The sequence below is a fragment of the Heterocephalus glaber genome, unplaced genomic scaffold, assembly GCF_053883595.1.
Source record: "Heterocephalus glaber isolate CG9 unplaced genomic scaffold, H.glaber_assembly_v1.0 deba00000809, whole genome shotgun sequence".
Lineage (NCBI taxonomy): Eukaryota > Metazoa > Chordata > Mammalia > Rodentia > Bathyergidae > Heterocephalus > Heterocephalus glaber.
Window position 1 is genome coordinate 4,001,620 of NW_028258163.1, and position 26,388 is coordinate 4,028,007.

Sequence of the window (26,388 nt, forward strand, 5' to 3'; positions counted from 1 at the left end):
CAATAAACAAATCAAGCAAAATTAAATATGATTAAATTAAGGGGTCATAGATGTAGCTCAGTACAAAGGACTTTGTATTCAATCCCCAGTACACACACACACACACACACACACACACACACACACACACACACACACACACACAGAAAAAAAAGAAGGGAACATACTTAGGGAGCTGTTACCTCTGGAGGAAAAAGGAGATAGAATCATCTTTTTCTCATACCGGGAGGTGAGTGGTGCAAGGGCTTATAACTGTGTTTTGTTTGTTTTGTTTTATTTTTATAAAAATATTTAGATACAGGGTCTTGTTGGCCTTTGAACTCACTGTGTAGCCCAGACTGGCCTTGAACACAAGCCGTGGTCCTCCTGTCTCAGCCTCCTGAGCGCTGGGATTACAGACATGTGCCCACATTTCTGGCTATAAATGTACTCTTCATCTTTGTATGTGTTAGTACTCTTTTGGAGCCATAAATTATTTAATGAGGACAGTTTTAGCCAAGTGTGGTGGTGCACCCCTGTGATGCCAGCTACGTGGGAGGCTGAGGTGGGAGGATCTGAAGTTCAAGGCCAGCCTGGGCTACATCATGAGACTGTCTCAAAATTTTAAGAGGCTGGGGGTGTCACTCAGTGGGAGCGCACTTGTCTAATGTGTGCAAAGCCCTGGGTTCAATTCCCAGTATTGAAAAAAATGAACAAAGTTAAGACAAACCGTTTTTTAAAAAGTGTACAAACCTTTGAAGTGGATGCAAGGGGAAAGGCCGCTATCTGAAGCCCGAGGTGCTGGACTCACAGCCCAGGCGGTGAGGCACATGTTCTGGGCTTGGGGCAGGGCTGGCGTCTGGGCTCCGAGGTGCTCACGTCTCAGGCTGGCACGTGGAGGGGGAGGAGGGGACCAAGGGCAGGTATCGCTAGGCGGGCGGCCAGGACTTCATTACATTTGCAGAACTGAGACGCGCTGTGAGATGTGAGATAGCCCCATCCGGAGCCGCCGCACCGCCGACGCCTCGCCGGGCTGATAGCATCTTTAATATCCGGGGGAGATGCATTCCCCTGCCCGGCCCACTTCGGGTGGGTCCTCTGCGGAGCTGCCTCCAGGGCAGACGGAGAACTGTCCAGCGGAGCGCGTTTCTGGCCGCCACAGCGTCGTCCAAGCACCCTCCTCGGTTACGGACCGCTTCCCATAACCGTGCTAGGCGCCGGGACAGGGCGATGCAGCCGGAGCGGACCTCCCCTTAGAAAGCAGTCACCGGGTGCAAGGACCCCGAGTTCGATCCCCGGTACCAAAAAAAAAAAGAAAGCAGTCACCATGTCGCAGAGGTAAGGGAGCCTCAGGCGCGCAGACAGACAGTGATGAATTCCGCAGAGTGGGAGGCCTGGGAAGGCTTCCCAGAGGAAATGAGTTTTGTTTCCTTGAAAATAAAGTTCCTATGTTTTGTTATTGCAGAAATGATACATGTTTATTACAGAAAAGTGAGAAAAATACGGGGAAAGCATATTAAAACATTTTTCATAGCTGGGCAAGGTGGTGCCCCCCTGTAATCCCAGTGACTCAGGAGGCTGAAGCAGGAAGACTGAAAGTTTGAGGCCAGCCTGGGCAACGTAGCAAGACACTGACTCAACAAAACAACAACAATAAAAACCACTTTTGTCATAACCAAAACAATTAATGCCTCGTGTTTCTCACTGAATTTAATTTTTAAATTAAATTTAGGGGGGTATCGATGAAGTTACATTCCTTTATAGTGTTATAAATAAATATATTCTTGGTGGGGATTTAGCTCAGTGGCACCGAGTCTGCCTTGTTAGCACAAGGTCCTAAGTTCGATCCCTAACACTGGGGGAAAAAAAATTCTTATAGCTCACAATGAAAAGATAAATACAGGGTCTAGTCAAGGATCTTAGGAGGACTGGTCTAGATATTTCCACTGTTGCTACTAGAAATCCCCCTCCCCATTTTTTGTATCCATATGCATTAGGAATTTTAACAAATTGACATAATTGAACATATTTATGGGATATTAAGGGATGATAAACTAAATCTTTTCTTTCTTTCTTTTTTTTTTTTTTGGTATGGGGGATTGAACTCGGGTCCTTGCGCTTGCGCAGCAGGCGGCGAAACCACTGAGCTAAATCCCCAGCCCTTTTCTTTTCTTTTTGAGACAGGGTCTCACGATGTAGTTGAATTCACTGTGTAACCCAGACTGGCCTCAAATTCCCACCGAGCCTCCTGCCTCAGCCTCTGGAGTGCTAGGATTGCAGGTGTGTGCTACTACGTCTGACACTTTCTTTTTCCAGTTCTCACAACTGAACTCCAGGGGTTCCTTCGTGCTAGGAAAGTGCTGTACCACTGAGCTACACTGCCAATCCTTTTGATTTTACTTTGAGACAAAGTTTGCTAAATTGCCTAGGCTGGCTTGTGATCTTCCACCCTCCTGTCTCAGCTTTCCCAGTAGCTAGGACTACAAGGGTTCGAATCCGGACCCGTGTCGCGAGCAGGTACCGTGGGTAAAGAGGACTCGGACTCGGATGGCAATTCACACACTTATCTTATATTATCCTAATTCATTTCAATACAATTACCACACAATATTAAGTCTGCCGATTACCACGTCCTTGTACCTGTACCGCGCAAGTCCTTAATGGCAGCGCGACGTTTCCTCCCGCAGGGTCAGAGGGTCCGATGCGTAGACGAAGGGCGTCGAGTCGGCGCTAGGTGGTCCGCCTCTCCGCTTGCCTCGTCCTCTGGTCTCGTCTGGTCGGCGGCGATGCTCCTCCCAGCAGGATCAGGTGTGCAGAGGTCTCCGCCGGTAGTCAGATCATCAGATTGACTGGTCGACTGGTCGGTGGGACGGATCGTCGACTTGCTTGGGGTCTTCAGCTCCTTTTATACTATTCTAGCTGGGCGTTCGTGGTATTGGTTCAAACTTATCACACTGTCCAGCTTGGGGCATACTCTGCCCAATTCGGGGTACGCCCCGTCCAGTTCGGGCTACACCCTTATCAGTTCCATACCACTTAAGGTTTTACTTTCATTACTTTACACATCACTCTTATGATTGTATTATACTTAGGTTACAGCACTCTTAAAGTCACAGCACACTTTAGGGTTACAGCACACTTTGGGTTGTACGATTCCATCTTATTCCAAGGTGTTCTCCACAACCCGGCCAAACAGTTCTGGTTCTGTGTGTATGTACAATCGGAAGCGTGTTTTGGGGAAGGCTGCTGGGGTGGTACCCAGCTCCGTGCACGGAAGAAAGGCGCCCCATCCCGAGTTACACCCCAGCCCTGCAACGGAGCTTTGTCAGCTGCGGGACCCAGCTGTAAGGACCTATCGTGGATAACCATGCACCTGTTCTCATGGATGTGCCGAAGGCGCTAGCTGGGTTCAGTGAGTGGTTTCAGTGAAAGATCCTGACGCTCTTCATTTAGGCCAAAATTTAAGAAGTTTGAGCTGGGCCAGCGTTAGGAAACGCGGGGAGGAGAGCTTTTCCGAAGAGTGGCGGAAGCGGGGGAAAGCTTGAGCGATGCTGAGGAGGTCGGGCGTAGCAGGTCGTGACCAGTGTGCCTGGAGGAAACGGAACCCCGGCGGCCGGACTGAGAGGTTGACTGCAGACATCGGGCCCATAAGGCTCGAATCTCTCGCGCGGCCCGGCGCCCGGCTAACTTTCCCGCCCTCTGTTGACTCCGCCCCCAGACGGTCTGACCCCCCTCCCACGCGGCCGGAGGCGGGACCTGTGAGGTCATCTCGCTGAGCTCTCCTGCGTAGCGGGCGGTGGCGCAGTTCAATGACGTCACGGTCGGTGACTGTGTGAGGCTGCGGCGGCTCTGCTGCCATGGTGGCCGGCCGCCGGTTAAGGGCCGGAGCTGACCTGCTGGGGGACCAGGGCGTCTTCGGGGCCGGGCGTGAGGGAACAGGAATCTGCAGCCAGGACGGCGAGTCTTGTCTGAGCGTGGTGAGGCCGATCGGGGTGAAGGTTGGGAGCGGACTCTGCTCAGGTCAAGGGTTTGTGGGAGCAGAGCCCGGTTCCAGGCATGGGGAGAGGCGCGGTGGTCCGGGCCAGGGGCTGGCAGAACCTGAAGGTCCTGATTGGGGCGCGACTAGTGGGAGCTCGAAGTCTGGGGAGGGGCGAGTCCCGGGCTCATGCGTCTCCCCGGCTCCGCAGCCGCAGGTGCATCATGTCTAGCCTGGGGGCCCTGGGCAGCTCCCGCGCCGGGCTAGGGCTGCTGCTGGGCACCGCCGCCGGCCTCGGGTTCCTGTGCGTTCTCTACAGTCAGCGATGGAAACGGACCCAGCGCCGTGACCGCAGCCAGAGCCTGCCCAATTTCTTGGACTACGAGCAGACTTCAGAGCCGGGACGCCAGGGTACGGGGCTGAGACCGAGGTCACTGCTGACTGATGGGCCTGGGACATTTGCCACAGGCAGAGCCCATGGGACAGGGTAGAGGAGGGGATGCCTTTCTTGGAAAAACTTACTGAAAAGAAAAAACATTTTCATTTTCTATACTCTTTTCCCTGGACTGTTCAGCTTTCACTTTTGATTCTGACTACAGTAATATGTGTGGATTAAAGCCACTTGCCTAGTGTTGGGGGAAGGCTGTAATTAAACAGTCCAAAAGCCAAAAAAAATCTTCTAGGAGTTAAAAGTCTTGAGGTTTACGTATTAAATTACATATGAGAATTTGAAGGGAACTTGGAGACTAATCCAAGCCTTTTATCTCTCTTTTGAAGAAATATTCAGGGAGAGTGGAGCCTGTCACACTGTAAGTGGAAGGTTGGCCCTGCTCAACTGGCCAAGGTACTTTCCACAGCATGGGCTGGGAGCACTCCTGCCCCCTGAAGCTGATTGTGGCTGGCAGCCAGCAGCCACAGCTGAAATGAGTTGTGCATTGTTTTTGGAAAATCTTCATGTTAACTCGTTTGAACAAAGCAAGCCACTCCAGTTTTTGTGTGCTGGAGGATCACTTAGAATGTCTCACCTCATAACAATTGGAAGTTAACATTTTCTAAGACATTTCTCTACCAGTGTCAGATGGTTGGTTTGGAAAACTTAGCTGTGGAAGAGTCCTCCAAGTTATCACCATGGATTGCAGCTGATGGTCAGCATTTGATAATGCAGTTATGTGCTTCCTTTTTTTTTTTTTTTTTTGGTACTGGGGATTGAACTTGGGTCCTTGCACTTGGGCAGCAGACAGTGAAACCAGAGCTAAATCCCCGGCCCTGTGCTTTTTTTTTTTTAATGTCGTTTTTTTATTAGTACATGTTTGTAGTACATACTATTTACGTTCTTTGTGGGGAATCGGTACATGTACCTTCCCCCCTTTCCTTTTATTTGTTTTGTAATTTCTTAGTAGTCATCTGCCCTGTACTGAGGTTGGAACAAAGCAGCCACATTCCCAGGGCTCGCTCTTAAATACTGTGTCATGTATATTGTAGTCTGGTCTAGATTCCCTTTAATAAGGGATTTGTGCTTGCCTGTTTCTGTGGGTCCTGACTTCCTGCTTTCTTTCCTGTTTTTCCATTTTCCAGTCTAGTTTCCTTTAAGTCTCACGCTACTAGCATTTCACTGTTGGCATTCACCTAGATCTCAGCTCAGGGTTGGGTTGGTGGGGCTTGGTAATGGTGTTTTCCCCACAAGTTTGGATGGGTTTTCTCCAGTGTGCCCTTTCTTGGTAACTGCCCCTTTTTTCTTTACCCTCTTGAGAATACTAAATGGAGTTCTCAAGATAAGTGGCGTTTTCTTTATTACTTGTGAAGTGAGTTTTAGTTTTGCTGTGTAGTTCGTATTGACTCCCTGCGTTTGGCACGGAGGTCAGGTGTAGGCTTTTCTTTTACTGTAGCAGCTGTCCTGTCTTCTAGGTACCGCACCCTTGCAAGCAGTTTACTTTATCTGCCGTGAACAGCAATCCTGAAGAGCCCTGGTGTGGAAGAGCAGGGGGCCCTTGCTGAGAGATTGGGACCTTAGTTTTTTCTGGGTGGCTCCTTGGGACTTGTTACCATAACTTAGCTGTGAACAAATGCTACCTGAGCTTCAAGGTCTTCTTCATAAATTGAAATTTAATGAGAAGCAAGTGTTCTGGGACTCCAGGTGTGAGACCTTTCCTCACTCTCAGCCATGGACGTCCCTGTCTCCTTCCTTTCTGCAGTGATGCTGTTTCAGGCCTTTCCTGGTGAGGCTGGAGACGCCTCGGTGCTGCCCAGCCTTCCACAGGCAGGGCAGGAGAAGGTGCTGGACCGCCTGGACTTTGTATCGAGCAGTCTTGTGGCCCTGCGGCAGGAGGTGGAGGAGCTGAGGAACAGCCTGCAGGGGCTTGCTGGGGAGATTGTTGGGGAGATCCGGTGAGTAATGCAACCCCTCTTCTGCTTTGTTCCCCATCCTTCAGCTTCTCCATTTCCTCGGCTTTTTCAGCTGTGGTGTGTTCTGGCCTCTGTTTTCTGTCTCTAGCAAGCCAGATTTTTAGCTTCTGACTTAATGGGGGAGGGGGATGGATACACCTGGCTCCTTACAAGGTCCTTGCTGCCTCAAAGCTGAAACTACTCTTCTCAGCCCACTCTGCCATGTCGGCTGGGCTGGGGATCGCTTTTCTTGCTCTTCTGAGGGCAGGGACCCAGGGCTTTCTTTGGTTGTAGCTTTTGAACAAGGAAGAAGAGTAGTGAGGGAAAAGACAGGCAGGATGAGGCCTAACTGGAATGGTCCCCCTGGAATGGGATCTGCTTTCCAGATCGCACTTGGCAGACAGCCAGCGAATGGCTCGTCGGCGACGGTTCCCATTTGCCAGGGAGCGGAGCGATTCCACTGGCTCCAGCTCTGTCTACTTCACTGCCTCTTCGGGAGCTGCGCTCACAGATGCAGAGAGTGAAGGCGGGTGAGTCCTCTCTCCTGGAGGCAATTGTGAGAGAGTTCTGTGAAAGTTTTACATGTCAATGGAAATTTAAACCCAGCTGCTGTGAGGGTGGGAACAAACAGAATAGCTGGAAGAGAAATCACATGCAACTTATGTCATTGAGACAAATGGAAATGCTACCAGTGGTTATGCTTGTATCTGTTATTTTCCTGAGTCAGTTTGGTTTTCACATAGTTACTATAATATACTTTTATTAGTTTGGGAATTTTTCAGTGTTCTCACAAGGACTTCGTAAGTTTCGTGACTTAGCTCCTCCGTGAGTGGCTGAGAGGTATGCAGAGATGCCGAAGCACAAAGCACACTCCCTGTCCTGGCTCTCTTCACACAGCAAGCTTTGTCCACACTCCTTGAATCTGTGTAGTGGGGAGGCAACTGTCCTGAGTCCTCAGTGGTGCAGCAGGTCTGACATTAGGCCTTACCGTGAAGTGGGACAGCCTCCTCCAAGCATGGTCAGACTCAGGGCCGTTCCAAGTACTCAGGTTGAACACAGGGGTGCTCTGCCACAGAGCCACATCCCCAGCCCTTTTTTTTTGTTACCAGGGATCAAACTCGGGTCCTTGCGCTTGCGCAGCTGCGAAACCACTGAGCTAAATCCCCGGCCCCTCCCCAGCCCTTTTTATTTTTTATTTTGAGACAAGGTCTTGCTAAGTTGCCCAGGCTGGCCTCAAACTTGTGATCTTGCTGTTCCAACCTTCCAAGTTGCTGGGATTACAGGCATGTGCTACACACTGGCTAGGGCCTTTTAATTTAATTTAATTAAATTAATTTATTTATTTTTATTTTTAATTTTTTTTGGTACCAGGGATCAAACTCGGGTCCTTGCGCTTGTGCAGCAGGCAGCGAAACCACTGAGCTAAATCCCCGGCCCTGGCCTTTTAATTTTAAACCACTGGCACCATTTTGCAACTCTGGTCCCAAGGAGAGTCTGATGCTGTCATCTGCAGCTGTGTCCTGTTACCCAGGTGGCCTATATGAGGTCGAGTCTGACCTTTCCTTGGTGCCTTCTGCTGACCATTCTTCCTCAAGGAGAAGATGAGTTTAGAGAACAGCCAAGCTCATGCCAGGTCAGTGACAGACTTAGCTATTACCATGCACATGGAAGTGAGGAGTTAAAGCCAGCTGTGCAGGAGGGTCTATGCAGACTGGCCCTCGGTAGCTGAAAGCCTTACAGCACCAGCTCTCCTTTATTCTTTACTTCCTCTGATAGAGGATAGGCTAAGGACTGTAGAGGTATTTCCTCATGTGATCCTCTTTTAACAGTCTGATGCCCGGCCAAAGGTTGTGAGGTAGACTTAGCCTATTTTTTGGTACGGCAGGGATCAAACTCGGGACCTTGTGCTTTCGAGGCAGGCGGCGGAACCATTGAGCTAAATCCCCGGCCCTAGACTTAGCCTGTTTGACGCTGATCCCAGGAAGTTTCAGGGTTGTGGCCTAAGGAATGGCTTGGTCCTCAGGGCACCCAGGGCTTTCCTAGGAAGGTGTGGCCTGTAACCTTTGCACAGCTGCCGCAGCTCCACCCAGGCAAGGCCTGCAGCCTTAGAGGCATGGCAAGTGTTTCATACACTGCACTTCAGCCTTATTGTTTGTGCTAATATATTTTTCTTGCCTCTTCCCATTTGTTTTTCTAAGAAAATTAAACATAAAGAACTCTTGTTTTCTTGGTTAATACCATTGTCACTAATACTGGATTTGATTACTGCCCAAGTGCCTCTTGAAGCAAGTGAAGTCTTTTGTTTTGGTGCTGGGGACTGAACCCAGGGCTTTACACAGGTGCAGGTCTGCTGCAGAGCCCCACCCCCAGCCCAAACAATGAAGTCTTCATGCAACGCTCCAGGCCTTCCTTTAAGCCAACTGTTGCCCAGGTGGTCTGATCTTATCTGTATTCTCAAGGGCCTGCAGAAGTGGCCCATTTCTGTTCAGTTCACGTAATTGTGAGCCAGGAGATGCTTCCACAGGCTTTGTTAGAGAAAGGGGTAAAAAATAAGCTGTTAGAAAAGGGTGCAAAAATGAAATTAATATTTGACATATCTAGATGGCAAAGAAAGGACAAAGTAGGTGTTTTTGAGACAGGATCTCATTATGTGGCCCAGACTGGCCTTGAACTCATGAACTTCCTGCCTCAGCCTCCTGAGTGCTGGGATTCCAGGTACCTGCCACCATACCCAGCTAGGATGAAGTAGCTGGTAGTGAGTCCTGAAACCTAACAAACTTGTCTGTGCCAACCCAGGTAAGCAGGTCCCTGGGGTTAGGAATTGGTTTGAACTTTTTTTGGTACCGGGGATCAAACTCGGGTCCTTGCGCTTTCACAGCAGGTGGCACAGCCACTGAGCTAAATTCCCGGCCTGGTTTGAACTTTTTAAGAGGAAAGAACAAGAGCTCTGCCTATGAGATGTGCATTTCTAGGTCCTTGATTTAAAGAAATTGTACAAGTATCTGGGGTCAGTGGGAGCCAAAATGGTTAACAGGGAAACCTGTGGGTACTTCACTGCTTGGTGCACCAAGGCCACAAGGAGCAGGGCAGGGATGTCTGTGATGGGGTAAGGGGCCGAGTGGCTTTAATTAGCCTCATGACCAGTCCTGCAGCACATGACAGCTGGTAGTGATGCAAGACTCTGGCTGAGCCGCCTGCCTTCGGGCAGTGGCATGGAGTTGCCATTTAGGTCACAAGGAGACTGGAAGGAATCCACAAACTGAAGTGGCTTTGTGCACCTGGGGCTTGGGGAGGGGTTTCTCTGAATGATGAGATTTAGTGGGCTGTTCTTTCTGCTGAAAGTTGTATTTCCTTTCTAAATCAGTAACTTTACGCTGGCAGGAGACTGGCAGAGACAGGGTGCCTGTCACCTCCTCTCCAGTTGCCCAGGCCTCAGCCCCTCAGTGGAGTTTAGGAGCTGAAACTTAATTGCCAGGAGGGGTGTGTAGAGTGGAGGCCTCAATTTCTTGACTCAAGGGCTCTCCTTAAGGACTAGAGAAGTGTAACATGGTCTCTTGCTCACTGTGGGAACAAGTGTCCTTGAGTGCATATGTCCAAAGGGTGTTTTGTTTTGTTGTTGTTTTTCATAAGGCAGGGATGGACCTAGGGCCTCAAGCATGCTAGGTGAGTCTCTACCACTGAATCACATCCCCAGCCCTAAAGGGTCTCTTCAACGGTCCCTGCTTGTCCCTGGAAGTCTCAAACGCCTCTGGGTATGTTAAACGAAAGAGCCACCCCAGGCCAAGCTTGGTGACCCATGGCTATAATCTCCGGACTATGGGAGGATGAGGCAGGAGAATCACAAATTCAGTAGTGACTATTGAGATCCTATCAAAAAAGAGAATAGGGGCTGGGCGTTGCCGTCTCCCTGGGACTCACGTGGGTGACGCCGGTGTCCCAGGAGCCAGGTGGGCAGGCAGCCATGGCACGGTGGGCCGTGAGATAGCGGGGCCGGGCCGGGGGCGCAGGGGAGGCTATAGCCCGGTGGTGGCCGCGCCTGCATCGCGCTGTTCCTGGTGCTGCTCTTCGCCTTCGGCACCCTCATGGGCTTGCGCACGCTGAAGGCCCCAGACGGACTCCCCACGCTGGGCCCAGCTCTGGAGCTGGCGCCCTTTGAGCGACTTGCGGAGGCAGCCCCTGCGCCCGCCACCCAGGCCCCTGCCGCCCCCCACGGTGGAGCCCCGCAGAGGCCGCCCAGGCAGAGCCTGCGAGTCTACTCCGACCTGCACACCTTCTACTACTCGTGGTACGGAAGCCCGCGGCGCGAAGGCCACTACATCCACTGGGACCACGTTATGGTGCCACACTGGGACCCCAAGATATCGGCCAGCTATCCCCGTGGCCGCCACAGCCCCCGGACGACTTGGGCTCCAGCTTCTACCCGCAGCTGGGCTCCTACAGCTCCCGGGACCCCGACGTGCTGCGGGAACATATGACCCAGCTCAAGGAAGTCGCCATCGGCGTCCTGGTCCTCTCCTGGTACCCACGTGGCATGGCTGATGATAATGGGGAACCCTCAGATGACCTGGAACCTGCCATTCTAGACACTGCCCACCAGTACAACATCCAGGTGGCCTTCCACATCCAACCTTACAAGGGCTGGGATGACATCACTGTACATGACAACATCAAGTACATCATTGACGCATATGGCTCCCATGGTGCATTTTACCGCTGTAAGAACAGCATGGGCAAAAGCCTCCCACTCTTTTATATCTACGACTCATACCTGACAACCCCTGAGGCTTGGGTGCACCTCCTGACACCAAATGGGCCCCACTCAATCCGCAACACACCCTATGATGGAGTCTTCGTAGCTGCTGGTAGAGGAGGGCCACACCCATGGCATCCTTGCGGCAGGATTTGATGGCATGTACACCTACTTTGCCTCCACTGGTTTCTCCTTTGGCTCGTCCCATCAGAACTGGAAAGCTGTGAAGAACTTCTGTGATGCCACCAATCTCATGTTCATTCCCAGTGTGGGGCCTGGCTACACTGACACCAGCATCCGGCCCTGGAACAACCACAGTACTCGGAACAGGGTCAATGGCAAGTACTATGAGACGGCACTGCAGGCAGCCCTGACAGTGAGGCCAGAGATCGTCTCCATCCCCTCTTTCAGTGAGTGGCATGAGGAGACATGGAGAAAGCCATTCCCAAGAAGATGCCCACTCGCCTGTATTTGGACCATCTGCCTCATCAGCCCAGCCTGTACCTGGAGCTGACCCGCCGCTGGGCAGAGCACTTCATCAAGGAGAAGGAGCAGTGGCTGATGTGAGGGGCCTGAGGCAAACATCCAAGCCTTGCTGGAAGATGTCACCGTGTAGGATCAGCTGAGGGCACAGGCACTCACTGGCCCAGCAGCTGGGTGCTTCTGGGTGGTCATCAAGCCAGGGCCCATGTAGGACAGAGCCTGTTGCTGTGGCAAGCGTGTCGAGGCCCACTGCAGGGATGCAAAGCAAGGTGGTGTTCCAGCGAGAAGGGGAGAGGCTGGCAGGTGACTGCATGCAGCCTAGGGCAGCTCCACGTCCTCAAACCGCTTTCGTATAATCTCTTCTGGCTTTGAACTCTCCATCAGGTTGCTGTTGTGTAGTGGAGTCAGGCAGTTACTGCCTTTGGAAGGGTTTCAGCATTTTGAGCTAGCATGCACCCTACTCCCTTCTGCCGGTCTGTGTTCCCTTATGAGGCCTCCCTCATTGTGTCTTCTTGAAGATAGGAAACCATAGTTGAGACTTTCTGAAAGGGAACTTACAGGTTTAAGTTCCTCTCAGCTGTCAGGAAATATTTCTGAGCAGTCACATTCACTCAACACTAACTGAGCACCTAGTATGTGCTCCGTGCTGGGGAAAAGGTGACTAGGAATGGCTCCCATCCTCCCAGTGCTACAGGGCCCAGTTTTCCTTCTTTGGTGTGGCCTTGTAGCTAGTGCCTGGCAGTTATGTTTTCCTTTTTGGTGGTTTCACCCAGTGTTTGTTCAGTACTTTTTCCTCTGAGAAAATACCTCTTGCTTCAGAGCCTACTTATCCCGATGAATATCTCGTCCCAGGAGAGAACTAGGACAATTCCCTTCAGCTGGCTGAACTGAATGAGGCCTCTCACTGGAGCCACTTGGAGCACTACTGGGGTCACACATAGAGGTATCAAGTACACATTCCTGGGGCCAGGGATTTAGCTCAGTGGTTTCGCCCCCTGCTGCGCAAGCACAAGGACCCAAGTTCGATTCCCGGTACCAAAAAAAAAGGGAAATCAAGTACACATTCTTTTTGCTCTAAGACCTTGTAAATTCTGACTTCAGTCAGATTTTGACATGTGGCCAGGGCTGGCTATAGTTTTAGCACAATGAAGAGTGGGTTTGCTTGAGAAATTACTAGTTTAAATTAAGATTTCTAGAGGGAATAATTAACAAGTCAGTGCTTATTTACAAACTAATATCCTAATTTTGGGGACCCTCAATAAAGTAGGCCCTGGAACACCTTGGCAAGATTCTTAGGATATACTTGAAATAATGTGCATTGGAAATCACTACTGAGAGGACTATGGGCTCAAGACTGAATCATAATTTTGGGAAATGGTACGTAGGGAAGGGGGGAGTGGACCCTAGGTCATCTCAAGGACACCTAGCCCTATTTGGGTTTCTGGCACTAAACTCCATCAGACAGGTGAACAGTGCCAGCCACCGAGCTTATGGCTTAGTTGAGGGAACCAAGACAAGCAGGACAGTTGGTAGGGCTGGATGTTGGCATGCAGTAGTTTCATTTCGCACGGACAACTTGACAACTAGGGCAAGGCCAGCAAGAAGGGGAAGCTATCCTCATGCATTGCTGATGGCTAAGAAACTTGATTCAGTTTTCTTGAAGGCTAATCTGCATCAAGAGCCACAAATGGATATGTACACTTTGATCTAATAAGTCTTGATCTAATGAGTCTTACCCTAAGGAAACAATTTTAAAAAGAAAAAAAAAACCCATTTACAAATATGTTTACTAGTTGCATTTTTTAACAGTAAAAAGTTCAAATGCCTGGCTACAACTTTAACAGTTGGTATACATGTGAATAAAGATAAAAGGCTGCTGAGTGAACACTGGAATTAAAGTCACTATACATATAATTTTAATTATACTTTATAAATAAATAAAGGTCACTGGCTAAAAGGAAAAAAAAAAAAAAAAGAGAATAGGGCTGAGGATGTAGCTTGGTGTGGAGGCCCTGGGTTCAACCCTCAGTATCATCAAAAAACAAAAAGTCACCTCTCTGGGGGATCTCCACAGGGCCTGGGTTAGTGCAACAGGGGAAAGTGAGAGGGTGGCATAAATGCAGTACCCCCGGCACATGGGAAATCTCAGGCACCAGAAGCCCATGGGCGGATACCCAGCAGTAGGGCTCCAGGTTGGAGGTGTAGTTCTCCTGGTGCTGAAATTGCTGAAGCCACCCTGCCTCAGAAGGCTCTCCTGGCTCCGTCTGTGGGGTGCTAAGCGCCCCAACCTCCGCTTCTCCTTGGCTCTGTAAGCTGCTGGCTCGGCTCTCCCTCTCGGTGGCTTCTGACTGAAGGAGGCTGCCCTCATCCTCTCAGGAGATGGTGAGGCTAGAGCACTCCACTGCAGGTACCACGGTCCATTTTCCCGGGTCCTCTCATCCGGGGCAAGCCTTTGGGCTGGGCCATGGCTTCCTTTCGGCTGTTCTGTGTGGTCTCAGTCATCACAACCCAGGTTGGTTGTGAAATCTGATCTCATTTTTCTTTCTTCCTTAAATTTCCAAAGTTTTTCCTGCAGATTGCTAGAAGGGAAAGATACTAGGATAATCTCTCTCAAAGCAAGGTGTGGTTGTATGACTTTGAAGTAACATATAAGTTCCTGTAGTGAGTGTTCCTGTGCCCGTTTTTAGAGACACTGGAAGCCCCTCTGTGAAGAAGCAGTCAGCCAGCATTCTTAGACAGGGGCACCAAGCCTGCTGCTCACTTGGTACCTTCTGGAACCTGCCCCCTTGGTTCTCTCTGGCCTCTTAGCCAGGAAGAAGCCCTTTTCCATAGGGTATTGCTCAGGCCTTGAACTAGCAGCGATCATCCAGTCTCGGGCTTCCCAGTGCCAGAGGTTACAGCCACTGTGCTTGGCTGAGAACTTTGTCCTGGCTGTAGGCCCTCTTGTGTGGACTTTGTCCCCTCATCTCTCTTTCAGTTGTTTTGCTTCAGCCATAGGGAGCTACTCTTTCAGTCCGGGAAGATGAAGTTTTCCCCCGGAAAGACCCTGAGGTCTTTCTTGTACTTTGTCTTCATTTAGTCTGGGGGCTCTCTGGTGTCTGATTCTGGCCCCTGGAAGGCCTGCCTTCTCCCCTGCCTGGTTCTTGTCTAATCTAATTAGCAGTTAGGGGAAGTGCTCCATCAGCTGCTGGCAGAGCCTGAGATCCAGGAGGTCCTTGCATCCCTCCTCTGTGGGCACCTCAGCCCTGACACGCCTTCCCTGATGCACTTTCCCTCCTCTTCCTGTCTGGCTCCCAGAGGCAGTGTCCCTGCCTCCTCCATCCCCATGTTCCCACGGGCTGTCTGGTGTGGCAGAGGTCAGGCTAGTGTGAGTGTGAGGGAGAATGTGGCCGCAGTGGCTGGCACCCGTGGTAGTTTGGCAAGTGCTCCTGGCTGACAAAGCACAGATGATTATACCCTTGGCCTGGTGACCAGTGTAACTTAGGTCAGCCCCATCTGTACCTTTCAAGGTTACTGTTTTTGGTGTTAGGATGGAATTCAGGGTCTGGAGCACATGCTAGGCAATCCCTTTAACACTGAGCTACATCTCCAGCCCAAATGTTGTCCTAAACATTTTCTTATTTATAAAAATAATATATGCTCACCAAAGCAATCTTTTGTTTTTTTTGAGACAATCTGTTGTTTTTTTGAGCTATGTAGTCCAGGCTGACCTCAAACTCTTGGTGATCCTGCCTCAGCCTCCTGAGTGCTAGGATTACAGGTGTGCGTCACCATGCCTCATGCCTGGCTGAAGCAACCTTATATTTAAAAATAGAAAAAAAATTACCTTCTACCTAGCAGGTCTACTGGCAACATTTTTTCCCCCCCGCAGTATGGGGATAGACCCAGGGCCTTTGTACAGAGCTATCTTCCCAGCCTTTTAATTTTTTTTTTTTTTTACTTTTGAGATAGAGTCATAGCCTAAATCACCTAGGCTTAGGTTTGAATTTGATCCTCCTGCCTCAGCCTCCTGGAGTGTTAGGATTACAGGCATGTGCCACCACACCTACCTATTGACAGCATTTTGTAGATACCTTTCTAGACTTTTTCCTTTTTATTTTCTGGAAGATTTCATGGTGGTTAAGGGGTTTTCATTTTGGCCCTGACAACACAGAGCCCGAAGCTGTGTGGATAGGCTTCCCCTCCCCAGTCCTTTTCCCCAGACCATAGTTCCCACAGGAAGCTTTCACAAGTTCCTACCCACAAGGCTGGAGAGTAATTATTTGAGGCACTGCACATGTATGCTTTGAGGCTTGAGGGTCTATTCTAGAGGCTTCGAGCTGAATAAGCCCCACCCTTGATCCTGTCACTTGTTTCTCTGCCAGTTACACAACAGCCAATGCCGAGTCTGACTACGAGCGGGACTCTGACAAGGAGAGTGAGGATGGGGAAGACGAAGTGAGCTGTGAGACTGTGAAGATGGGGAGAAGGGACTCTCTGGATCTGGAGGTGGAGGCGGCTTCAGACCCAGGGAGTGGTGCTCTAGAGGATGGCGGCTCCTCTGCCTCTGAGGGCATGCTGCCCCTCCTGCGCCAGGCTGATGAACTACACCAGGGCAGTGAGCAGAACAAGCGGGAGGGCTTCCAGTTGCTGCTCAACAACAAGCTGGCGGTGAGGGTCTGCTGTCCTCCTGCATCTCCTGACCCCTAGGAGATGAAGGAAGGCCCGTGTGCCTACAGACTGGAAAGCAATAGGGAAGGGCAGGGGGGCACCACAGCTGGTCCTGTACGTGTCTCCTGGTTGCACCCCCTTCTGTGGGGCCCCACATGGACCCTAGGAAGAGCGCCCTGCCTGCTGTTGGGGAGGAGGGGCACACTCCTCCACTGTGCTCGGGAGCAGGTGTGGAAAGGGCCGCTGGAAAGGTACTTTCCCCTCAGGCAGAACGTGCCCCTACTTAAAGTTTCTATCGCACGTGACACATTGCTTCTCAGCCTTTTGGCTAAGATCACATGTAGTATCACACATAACAGCTGCTTAGTCACTCAGTCACAGTTCCCATTTTAGGCTGACAGAATTTACACCAGGTATAAATCCCAGCCACTTTCATGTCCCCATTAGAATTCTTTTCTTGGGCAATTTTTCTCCTCTGTGTGCCAGCAAAATGGTCCCTTAGTTTATCTTCTTGGAACTGACCTTCCCTCCTGGCAGTTTTAGGCCAGAATGCCCTCACCCTGTAATTGTGTACGCTACCAGCTAGGGATTGTGTTGTCATTCAGTTGCATGTGGGAAGGCTGTCTGAAGGCTGGCTTCACGACAGTGACTGACACACCAATTGGGAAGTGCAGACCTGTGCTGTGGGGCAAAGCCAGGGCTCTGTTCTCCGTGGCTTAGGAAGAGGGGCCTCATTCCTTTGAATGTCTGTCTGCAGTATGGAAGCCGGCAGGACTTTCTTTGGCGCCTGGCCAGGGCCTACAGTGACATGTGGGAGCTCACCGAGGAGATAAGTGAGAAGAAGTCATATGCGCTAAATGGTAAGTGCCACCAGGCCCCTGGTGGGTAGGGGTCCAAGGACAGAGCTGCAGCTGTCCCATGTGCGTGGGGCCCAGGGAACCCTTGCTTCCACCTCTCCATATGGCATGGTCTTTCTCTTCACATCCTGGTGACTGTGTGGCCCAGGTACACAATTACTTAAGGAGTAGCTGAGTCGTGTTAGCATGATTCTTTGTTCTCACTCCCCAGCCATAAAGCTTCCTCTCAGTTATGGAGCCCATGGGACAGGCATTCTGAGAACAGTCAGTGGGGCACATTCTGGCAGCACCTGGGAGACGCTGTGTAGGAGACCACTGCTTGCATGAAGGCCTCGTATCCACTCAGCAAGTCTGTGGCCTAAGTAACTGCCCTGGGCCACCAGGACGTGCATCTGACCTGTCCCAGGCTTAAGGCTTTGCCTCATGGGGCCTGAGGTCAGAGTCCTGGGACTTTTAAGAGACTGACATGTCCTGCCCACCACAGTCCAGTGTCGTTGACCATCCGTGGACTTCTGGGTGTGGTCCAGTTGATAATCTAAATGTAACTCTCTCTAGTGGTCTTGTCTCCTTCCTCAGCCTTACAAAAGTTACTGAGTCTTTGATAATATGAATCTGACAACAGCTCAAAGTTAATGTCCTTAACACTTACAGAATTCTCTTGATGGAGAAAGACACTGAGTTGAATGCTTATTGATATAGACCTTCAGATGATCCCTGGTAGCTTTAACAAAAGGTGCTTAATTACTGCCCCCCCCCCCCCAGTCTTGGACCGGTAGCTCATACTTACCAGCTTAGTTCACCTTTAGTACCTTTTCATCCTCTGTACCTTTTCCAGAACTACCTTTCCCAACTCAGACTTGTGGTTCTCTAGCATTTTTGTTTCATTGGCAAGGGTTTTCTCTGACTTTTCTGGTGCTGCCTGGAATCAATTTATTGACTTTCTTTCAAGTCATTTGTCTATATCTCTAGGGTTATGGAGCTGGTTGTGGCAGTGCATGCCTGTGATCCCAGCACTGGGAAGGCTGAGGCAGGAGAATTGTGAGTTCAAGGCCAGCCTGGGCTATATGTGAGTTCAAGACCAGCCTCAACTATACAGTGAGAACTTGTTCCAAAAAACAACCCCAAAACCTCAAGTGTTAAGAGGCCTTTGGTGTCTAAGAGTTGCCTTTTTATTAAAGCCAACAAAGAACAGACAAAACAAATAACCATCAGCAGTCTTGCTATCATTCTAAATTTCAATTATGCTCTGCCTTTTTGGTCATGGTGCATTTTGTCACAGGTAGACCCATGACGTGGTACTTAAGATAGTTTTTGCCCTGAATATCCTCAGTAATTAGACAAAATTTTCTAACCCCAGCTTCAGCATTTTGGAGATGAGCAAGGCTTCCTGTAAAGCACAGTTGGAATTTTGGTTCCTTGAGTCTTCATAATCCTTATTTCTTATACTGAACATAGCACATGATTCTGTATCACACGAGTATTTCTTAGAAAATGGATATTATTTCTTAGCTCCCTTTTTGCGATCTTTTATAGGGTAGTTAAAAAATTTATTAATTTAAAAAATTGAACCTAAAGCCTTTGCACTGGGTACATCCTCAGCACTTTTTATTTTTTTTGAGATAGTGATTTGTGAAGTTGCCCAGGCAGGACTTTTAACTTGTAATCCTCCTGCCTCAGCCTCCCAAAGTACGGGGATTACAGGCATGTGCCACCATGGCTTTTTGTTTAGTTTTGAGACAGGATCTCAATAAAAAGTCAAGGCTAGCCTTGAACATGTGGCTATCCTCCCTCAGCCCCCCAAGTGCTGGGATTTCAGGTGTGTGCCACTACACCTGGCTATCAGGTACTTGCCTACTATCATGGTGCTACTCAGCCAAAAGGGCAAATTTTATTTTTTGTGGGGCTGGGGATTGAACCTAGGGGCGTACACATGTTTGGCAAGCACTCTACCTACCACTGAGCTCCATTCTCAGCCCTTTCATATTTTGAGACAAGGTTTCACTAGGTTGTCCAGGCTGGCCTTGCACTCTCGAGACCCTCCTGGCTTTAGGCTTATTTCTTAGGGCTAATAGGAGGCATGAGCCCTGAAGGCAGAGTCCACAGCTAGCCCTTGTTTGGTCAGGCTTTTGAGCTTAGCGCCTTTGGAACAGTCTGTTGGAGGTCAGATGACTGTGGAGTGTTTGAAGGTCTTGTCTGAGGTTATAGCCTTTAAGAACCATCCTTGCTTAGCATGGTGGTGCATACCTGTAATCCCAGCTACCTGGGAGGCTGAGGCAGGTGGATTGCACATTTGAGGCCAGCCTAGGCAACTTAGTGAGCTCTTGTCTCAGAAAGGACAGAATAAGGGTTGTTTTAAAAAAGGAAGGAAAAAAAAGGGGTGTGTGTGTGGGGTTGTAGATGTAGCTTAGTGCTTCCTGGGTCAATCCCCAGGACTGCAAAAACAAACAAAATCTTTACTGGGTTATAAGTTCATTTCATTCTACCTCTAGAAGCTGGACCACCAGGAGGCAAGCATTCTGTAGATCTCAGGTAATTTCTGATCCACACCATTCTGTCTAGCCCGGCAGGAAATGGCTAATTCTTGCTCTTACATTTCTAGTAAGAACTTACATCTGTGTGATAATTTATACCTGTGATCCCAGTACAGTGGTATCTGGGTTCAGGAACACTTTTGTTTGCAAACACTTTGGTTCATAAACATGACCACAGCCATCTTTCCCACACAAACACAAACATGGCCATCTTTTTCAAAACCATAGAACAAATTAAGTTCATGAACTGAGGTACCACTGTACTTGGGAGGCAAAGGCAGGAGGATCAAGAGTTCAAGCTCAGCCTGTGCCACATAACTAAACCCTGCCTCAAAAAATAAACAATGAAGCAGGGCATGGTGGCACATTCTAACACTCTGGTGCCGGAGGCAGGAGGACTGCAGGTCCAAGTCCAGCTTGGGCAGTTTAGTGAGTTGGTGACACCCCATCTCAAAGTTAAAAAAAATTTAAAAGGGCACAGTATGTAGCTCAGTGAGAAGGCCAGGTTCAGGCAATCCCAGTATCACCACCACCACCACAGAAAAAGTGCTTTGAGGTGGGTGAAGAGACACACCCTAAAAGGGATTATCCCTTATTAGCCAGCCTGCCTATTACAACCTCAGCATATTACATTTGTTCCATTTTCTCCACATTCCTTTCCAAGCCCCCCCCCCCCCTTTTAATCATGTTGTTTTCTCCTGTGCACAAACATGATGGTCCCCATCTGGAGGTGTATAAGCTGTAGCCACCCTGATACTCTAGTGTGGTGAGGGCGAACCTTTTAGAGACCAAGAGCACAAACTGCGACCCAAAACCCACTTATTTACTGCAAAGTGCCAACACTGAAAATAAACCTGCATACTGAGGTTTGAGTTTAGTATAAACAGCTCACACATTAACATTTTTTGTCTTAAAAGAAAAATAACATGCCTGCTATAGGTTTGCCACCCCTGCTCTAGGGGATCCTTGTCAGGAGCTTACAAGTGGTCATATTTCCTTGTAAGTCTTAGTGCCTAGAAAACTTGGTAAGAGCCAGCAAAAGCCACCTCCAGACCTTAGTCCGTTTGGCTGTCAGGGCAGGAAGTGCACCTCAGTTGTAGAGTGCTGTCCTGCATATACAGGTCTCTGGGTCTGCTTCCCAACACTGCTGTGAGGAGGGGGATGGGGGTTATGTGTGGGGAGTTGGGGCTCAGAGCTGCAATAAACATTCACGGGTGGGCCGGGGATTTAGCTCAGAGATTCCAAAGCTTGCCTCAAAAGCACAAGGTCTTGAGTTCGATCGCTGGTACAAAAAAACAAAACAAAGGGACTGGGGATTTAGCTCAGTGGTGCCGCCGCCTGTCTCATAAGCACAAGGTCCCGAGTTCAATCCCTGGGACCAAAAAAAAAAAAAAAAAAGAGAAAAGCCCTCTATGAAACATTCAACAGCCCATGTTTGGGGCCAGGGATTTAGCTCAGTGGTTGTACCACCTGCAATCCCCAGTAGCAAAAAAAAAAAAAAAAAAAAAAATGATAGAACCAAGGAAGCTAGGGAGACTAGATAGTACTTGTTAGCCTAGCCTGGTAGCACCTTCCTGTACTTCCAGTACCTGGGAAGCTGAAGTAGGAAAACTGCAAATTCAAGTCTAGCCTGGGCAATTTAACAACTTAGTGAGACCCTGTCTCAAAAAATAAAAAGGTGTGGGCTGGGGATTTAGCTCGGTGGTGCCACCACCTGCCTCGACAGCACAAGGTCCCGAGTTCAATCTCTGGGACCAGAAAAAAAAACCCAAACATTCAGGGGTCTTTTTGAGAATTTTTTTTTGGTATCGGGGGTTGAAACTCAGGACCTTGCACTTGAGGCAGGCACAGTGCCACTGAGCTAAATCCCTGGCCCTTTTTGAGAATTTTATCAAAGCTTGAACCCTTCCCCAGTAAAATGCACATACAGCTGGAGTTTTATACAACTTTAGTGATTCCTACAGATTGGTTACTGTTGGGTCTCTTTGAACATTTGTGATGCCAGTTTCTATTTGTTTCAGTCCTGGGGGGTGGGGTGTAAAAAGAAGGCAGTTTGGACTGCTGAGACAAGAGAAATGGGTGAGGCTGAGGCGGCAGTAATCCCTGAGAAGTTGTGTGCTGCTTTCCATTCTGTGCAAATTCAAACTATTTCCAAACAAGTCCAAGTTGGATGGGGGCTGGTGAGAGCTAAAGTGACCATTTTCTGGGGCCCTTTCTGTGTAAACATGCATGGAAATACATGTTAATTCTGCATTCACCTTTGTCTTTCAGGAAAGGAAGAAGCAGAGGCTGCTCTGGAGAAGGGGGAAGAGAGTGCTGACTGTCACCAGTGGTAATGACACCCCACAGGGCTCTGGGAGGAGCCAGTAAGGGCCAAAGCGGAGGCCTTTCTTTTTGCTGCCTCGGTCAGAGGCATTTGCCTGAGGAGCCAGGAGGGGGAGCTCTAGTTTGTATGCCTTACCCTCCCTTGTCAAGGAACCCAAGGTTTTTGGTTTTAGGGATGAGATGGGAGGAGTACATGATTTTTTCTCTGGTGGGGAGAAATGCATATCTTTGTAAGAACCATCCTAACTTGCTGGGTAGTGCATGCCTGGAATCCTAGCACTTGGAATTCAAGACCAGGCTGGGCTACATAGCAAAACCCTGTCTCCCCAAAACTCATTGTAGCCATCGACTTGTGGGTTCTTGGCTCCTGGGGAAGGCCAGGACAACTTGCAGCTCCCCATCCTGCACAAGCTTTTCCTTCCCCAAGCTACTATCCCTGGCTAGTGTGGACCTTGGCTTCTTGGCTTGGTTTGCATGAGAAAAACTAGATGTTAGCTCCATGGTGGAGCACTTGGCTTGTGAGGCCCTGATTTCCACCCCCAGCAGCTGCAAAATGTTCAAACCATGATACTGGCCTTTTTATTATCTTGTGATGTAGAGTTCTACTAGCTTGCATGGGTTAGGGCCAACTCATGTCCTAGGGCCTAATTCAGCATCAGTTTGAGTGAAAATATTCTGCTCTTGGTCTGTCCTCAGACTGCGCTAAGTGAGAGATTGTGTTTCTCCATCTGTTGCTGTAAAATATCTTCTCAGAGGTAACTTCTAGGGTATCACTGCTTCCCTGGATCCTGAGGATGAAATCTGGCCCAGACTTTCTTAGGTCTTTGAACCTGTCTGGATTAAATATGGAAATGGGCCTCTGGGTGCTGATAGGACTACCTCAGATATTTAGCAAATACATGAAAAAGCAACATGGGTTTGTCTGGTTAGACACGTAATAGCTTTTTCTAGGAACAGTGCTGACAGGATGAGACAGTAAGGCTTTTAGTGGTTTTTAAGGTTTTAATGGGGTTTTTGGTTTGTTTTGGTAGTTGCTGGTGTTTGAACTCAAGGACTCAAACTTGAACATGATAGGCAAAGTGCTGATAGGCAAGAGCTACACCCCTGGCCCTCAAAAGATGTTATGGAAGATGTCTCACTGGTTCCCTTGAAGGAGGATGTGGAGGGAAGAGCTAAAATAGGTCCTTCTTCCTTTTCTGTTGGTTCCCAAGTTAACATGAGAGGTTCCCATCTCAACCTGGCTGTGCTGAAAGTATCGTTTCCCAAGTCCCAGTGATACAGCTGTGTGCTTTCAAGGCTGAGACCCTGTTTTAGAGTCTGCTCGTAAGACAAAAAGTGTGCTTAGGTTACTTTCAGTTTGATGCTAATTATTAGAGTACTCACTTTCTAAGCCTCCCCCACCCCCAACCTAAGGGTTCACTCATACTAAGTAAGCTTTCCACTGAGCTATACCTCCAGCCCAGTTTTCCAAGTTTTTTTTGGCACATGTGGCTGCACTCTAACAAGAAAGGGAAATTTGGAGATTGACTGAAACCTCCACTAAATATTCTTAAATGTAATGGAGTTTTACTGTATATAGGGGGAGCAGGTTTTTATACCTAGAATACTTTGGACAATCTGAAGCCTGCATTATGTTTGCTAGCTACTAACTGGGACTGCATCTGTGAGGAATTATATACAGAAGAAAATACACTTTCAGCTCTTGAGGGTGGAAGGGAAGTGGGCATTTGCACCTGGACCGTGGATAGGACACCTGCTCCTCAGTCACAGTACCAGTCCTTGTCCCTGAGCTTGCTGCTGCTTCCCCTTTAGGTATGCAGTGCTTTGTGGTCAGCTGGCTGAGAATGAGGGCATCCAGAGGCGTATCCAGAGTGGCTTTAGCTTCAAGGTGAGAACCAGCTTCTCCTCCTTCCCTTGCACTAGTCTAGTCCAGGTCTCCTGCTCTTCTGGTTTTCTTGGAAGAGCATTCCCACAGCCTCTGCCTTTCCACTCTTCCCTGAGCAACTCTAGTCTGATTTGGTTTCTGTCTTCCCCTCAGGAGCACGTGGACAAAGCTATTGCTCTCCAGCCAGAAAACCCTAGGGCTCACTTTCTTCTTGGCAGGTGGTGCTACCAGGTGAGCTGTTCCAGGGCCTGACACAGTGGTCCTGAGTGTCCAGTGACACTGACAGGGTCCTCAGCTTCCTTAGTCTGGTCTGGCTCAGGTCCTGTTTCCTCTGAATGTTTGTCCTATCAGTGGTTGACCCTGTTTTCACTTCAGAATACTCATCAGTATGCTGAAAGATACTTCTTAAAAACTTTTCATCTGATTTTTTGGTGGCAGGTCTCTCACCTGAGCTGGCTAGAAAAAAAAACGGCTGCAGCTTTGTTTGAAAGCCCTCCCAGTGCCACTGTGCAGGATGCTCTCCAGAGCTTCCTAAAGGTATCAGGGAAGGGAAGGGAAGGGAAGGCAACAGCAGATGCTACGGTAACCTTGTTTCTCATTACTGGAACCCTAATAGGGGATTCTGATAAGGGGGAATTTTGTGTTCTGTGAGAAAATTAACTGGGAGAATTTACACAAATACAGATTTCTTGACTTAGTGAATCCATCTGGTTGGGGATTGGAAATCACTCTTAAACATCAGCCTGACCTGAATTTGGGCACTTTTTTGGGTGTGTGTGTGGGGGTAACCAGGGATCAAACTTGGGTCCTTGCGCTTGCGAGGCAGGCAGCGGAACTAGAGCTAAATCCCTAGCCCTGGGTGCCTTTTAATGAAATGCCTTCCTCCCTTCTCCAGGCTGAAGAACTGCAGCCAGGATTTTCAAAAGCTGGAAGGGTGTACATTTCCAAGGTAAACTCAACAATTTCAACATAGATGTCATTTTGGGGTATGTGTGTGTGCTGGGAATTGAACCCAGTGCCTCACACCTGGTGGGCAGGCAGCCCAGCACTGATGGACATTCTCCCCTATTCTGGGAGCTATTCTTTTGTTCTCGTTTGATGGTGGTGGGGATCAAATCCAGTGCCTTGTATGTGCTAGACAAGTGCTGCACCATTGCTGCATCCATGCCTTGCCTTCTGGGAACTCTCAAAAGCAAACACACTCAATGCCTTTCTAGTCCCCCGGTGCTATTTCTCCCAGGCTTTCATTCTCTCTCTTCTCAGTGCTATAGAGAACTAGGAAAAAACTCTGAAGCCAGACGGTGGATGAAATTGGCCCTGGAACTGCCAGATGTCACTAATGAGGTAATTCTTTTTTAAGAGCTTTAAAATACTGGGCTGTCCCACTGAGTCATCATGTGACCTTTCCAACAAAGCACATTTAACCCTGAGATCCTATTTCCCTGGGAAAAAGCTTACACCTTCCAGTAGGATTTCTACATGCCTTTCATCCAGGGGAGGAGAGTTCATAAGCCCTAGGCTGCTAGGAAAGTAAGAGAAAAACTGCAGATAGCAGACCTCAAGGAGGAAGCAAAGGGGACCAGTGGTTTGGAAAAAGTTAAGCTCAGGTTTTGAGTACTAGGTTTTTTTTCTTCCTCTAGGATTCAGCTTTCCAGAAGGACCTGGAAGAATTGGAAGTAGTTTTAGGGGAATAATCACATTTCAATGGCCTTCAAGACTTGAGGGATACCACTCCACAATTCCTCAGACCCTGCTTTGATCAGGAAGCCAAGCAAGAAGGGCTTAGGGATGCCCTGATGACCCACTACCATTCCTCAACATCTTGTCTATTACCCATCATTAATTTATTCTAATCTGTTACCTAATCTAAATTGGGGAAGTATTTGTAGCTGTGGCTTCTATTCTTCTTCCCCTTAAGGAAAGTGGAAAATCAAGACATAGTCTGGGAAAAAAAAAAGTCTGGTACTTGCCTTAGGGTTATGAATGATGGAGTCTTGAAAACTGCCGAGAGGATGAGGCAGCCTCACTGCCCTCCAACTGCTAATGAGATGGGTGAATTTCAAAGAGCCACAGGAACAAAGCACAGAACCTGTCATTCTAATCTTTTTCACTGATTAATATTCAACATATATCTAGTCATAAGATCATACCCTGCCAACCAGGACACAGGAGGGGTCAGAGGAGCCAATTTATCACTTGTCATGTGGATTCTACCTGTACTCCTGGGCTGAGTGAGGGGCTGGACCACTTGACTCCCAGAATTCTGGCAGCTTTTGGAATGACAGCAGTGGCATAGAGTTTGATACTGTGAAACAATGGTCTGAAGAGTTGCCTGGAATATATTTTGGTACAAGACTGAAATAAAATGAATTTGATTAGAAATGATGTCATCCTGTTTTGTCATTACCTCTTATTTGACAGCTGTGATTGTTGTTTCCTCCTACAGAGGAAAATGAAGATAGTAGAAAAACAGTACTTCATGTTATAATAAAATAAGCTCTTTGGTTAATGCTCTTATCAGTGAAAAATTTAGTTGCATATAAAATTTAGGCAGAGAGGTTAATTTTAGC

General features: G+C 48.8%; 1 protein-coding gene and 1 pseudogene across 4 annotated transcripts; both read left to right on the plus strand.

Moving 5' to 3' along the window:
• Positions 1-3,775: 3,775 nt before the first annotated feature.
• Rmdn3 (regulator of microtubule dynamics 3) lies at positions 3,776-26,200 on the plus strand. Of its 3 annotated transcripts, none has more exons than XM_004861571.4 (13): positions 3,776-3,956; positions 4,167-4,366; positions 6,148-6,340; positions 6,724-6,867; positions 15,935-16,220; positions 16,978-17,080; positions 21,880-21,940; positions 23,746-23,821; positions 23,972-24,049; positions 24,257-24,355; positions 24,714-24,767; positions 25,082-25,162; positions 25,459-26,200. In XM_004861571.4, the coding sequence occupies exons 2-13, from the start codon at positions 4,180-4,182 to the stop codon at positions 25,510-25,512; spliced, it is 1,416 nt and encodes a 471-aa protein (XP_004861628.1). In that variant the 5' UTR covers positions 3,776-3,956; positions 4,167-4,179; the 3' UTR covers positions 25,513-26,200. The 3 variants fall into 3 exon arrangements, with proteins under 3 accessions (XP_004861628.1, XP_004861629.1, XP_087063616.1); XM_004861572.4 differs by having other exon boundaries at positions 3,812-3,977; XM_087207490.1 differs by having other exon boundaries at positions 3,812-3,971.
• LOC101715412 (glycoprotein endo-alpha-1,2-mannosidase-like protein) lies at positions 10,876-15,928 on the plus strand (annotated as a pseudogene). Its single transcript, XR_015449780.1, has 2 exons — positions 10,876-10,946; positions 11,024-15,928. The product of XR_015449780.1 is annotated as a glycoprotein endo-alpha-1,2-mannosidase-like protein (transcript).
• Positions 26,201-26,388: the final 188 nt, after the last annotated feature.

Excerpts from the sequence above, each read along its gene's own strand:
- Rmdn3 (XM_004861571.4), top strand. The coding sequence starts at position 4,180 with ATGTCTAGCCTGGGGGCCCTGGGCAGCTCCCGCGCCGGGCTAGGGCTG. Across the intron at positions 4,367-6,147 it reads TTCAGAGCCGGGACGCCAGG|TGATGCTGTTTCAGGCCTTT; the intron begins GTACGGGGCTGA and ends TCCTTTCTGCAG. Across the intron at positions 24,356-24,713 it reads CTCTCCAGAGCTTCCTAAAG|GCTGAAGAACTGCAGCCAGG; the intron begins GTATCAGGGAAG and ends TCCCTTCTCCAG.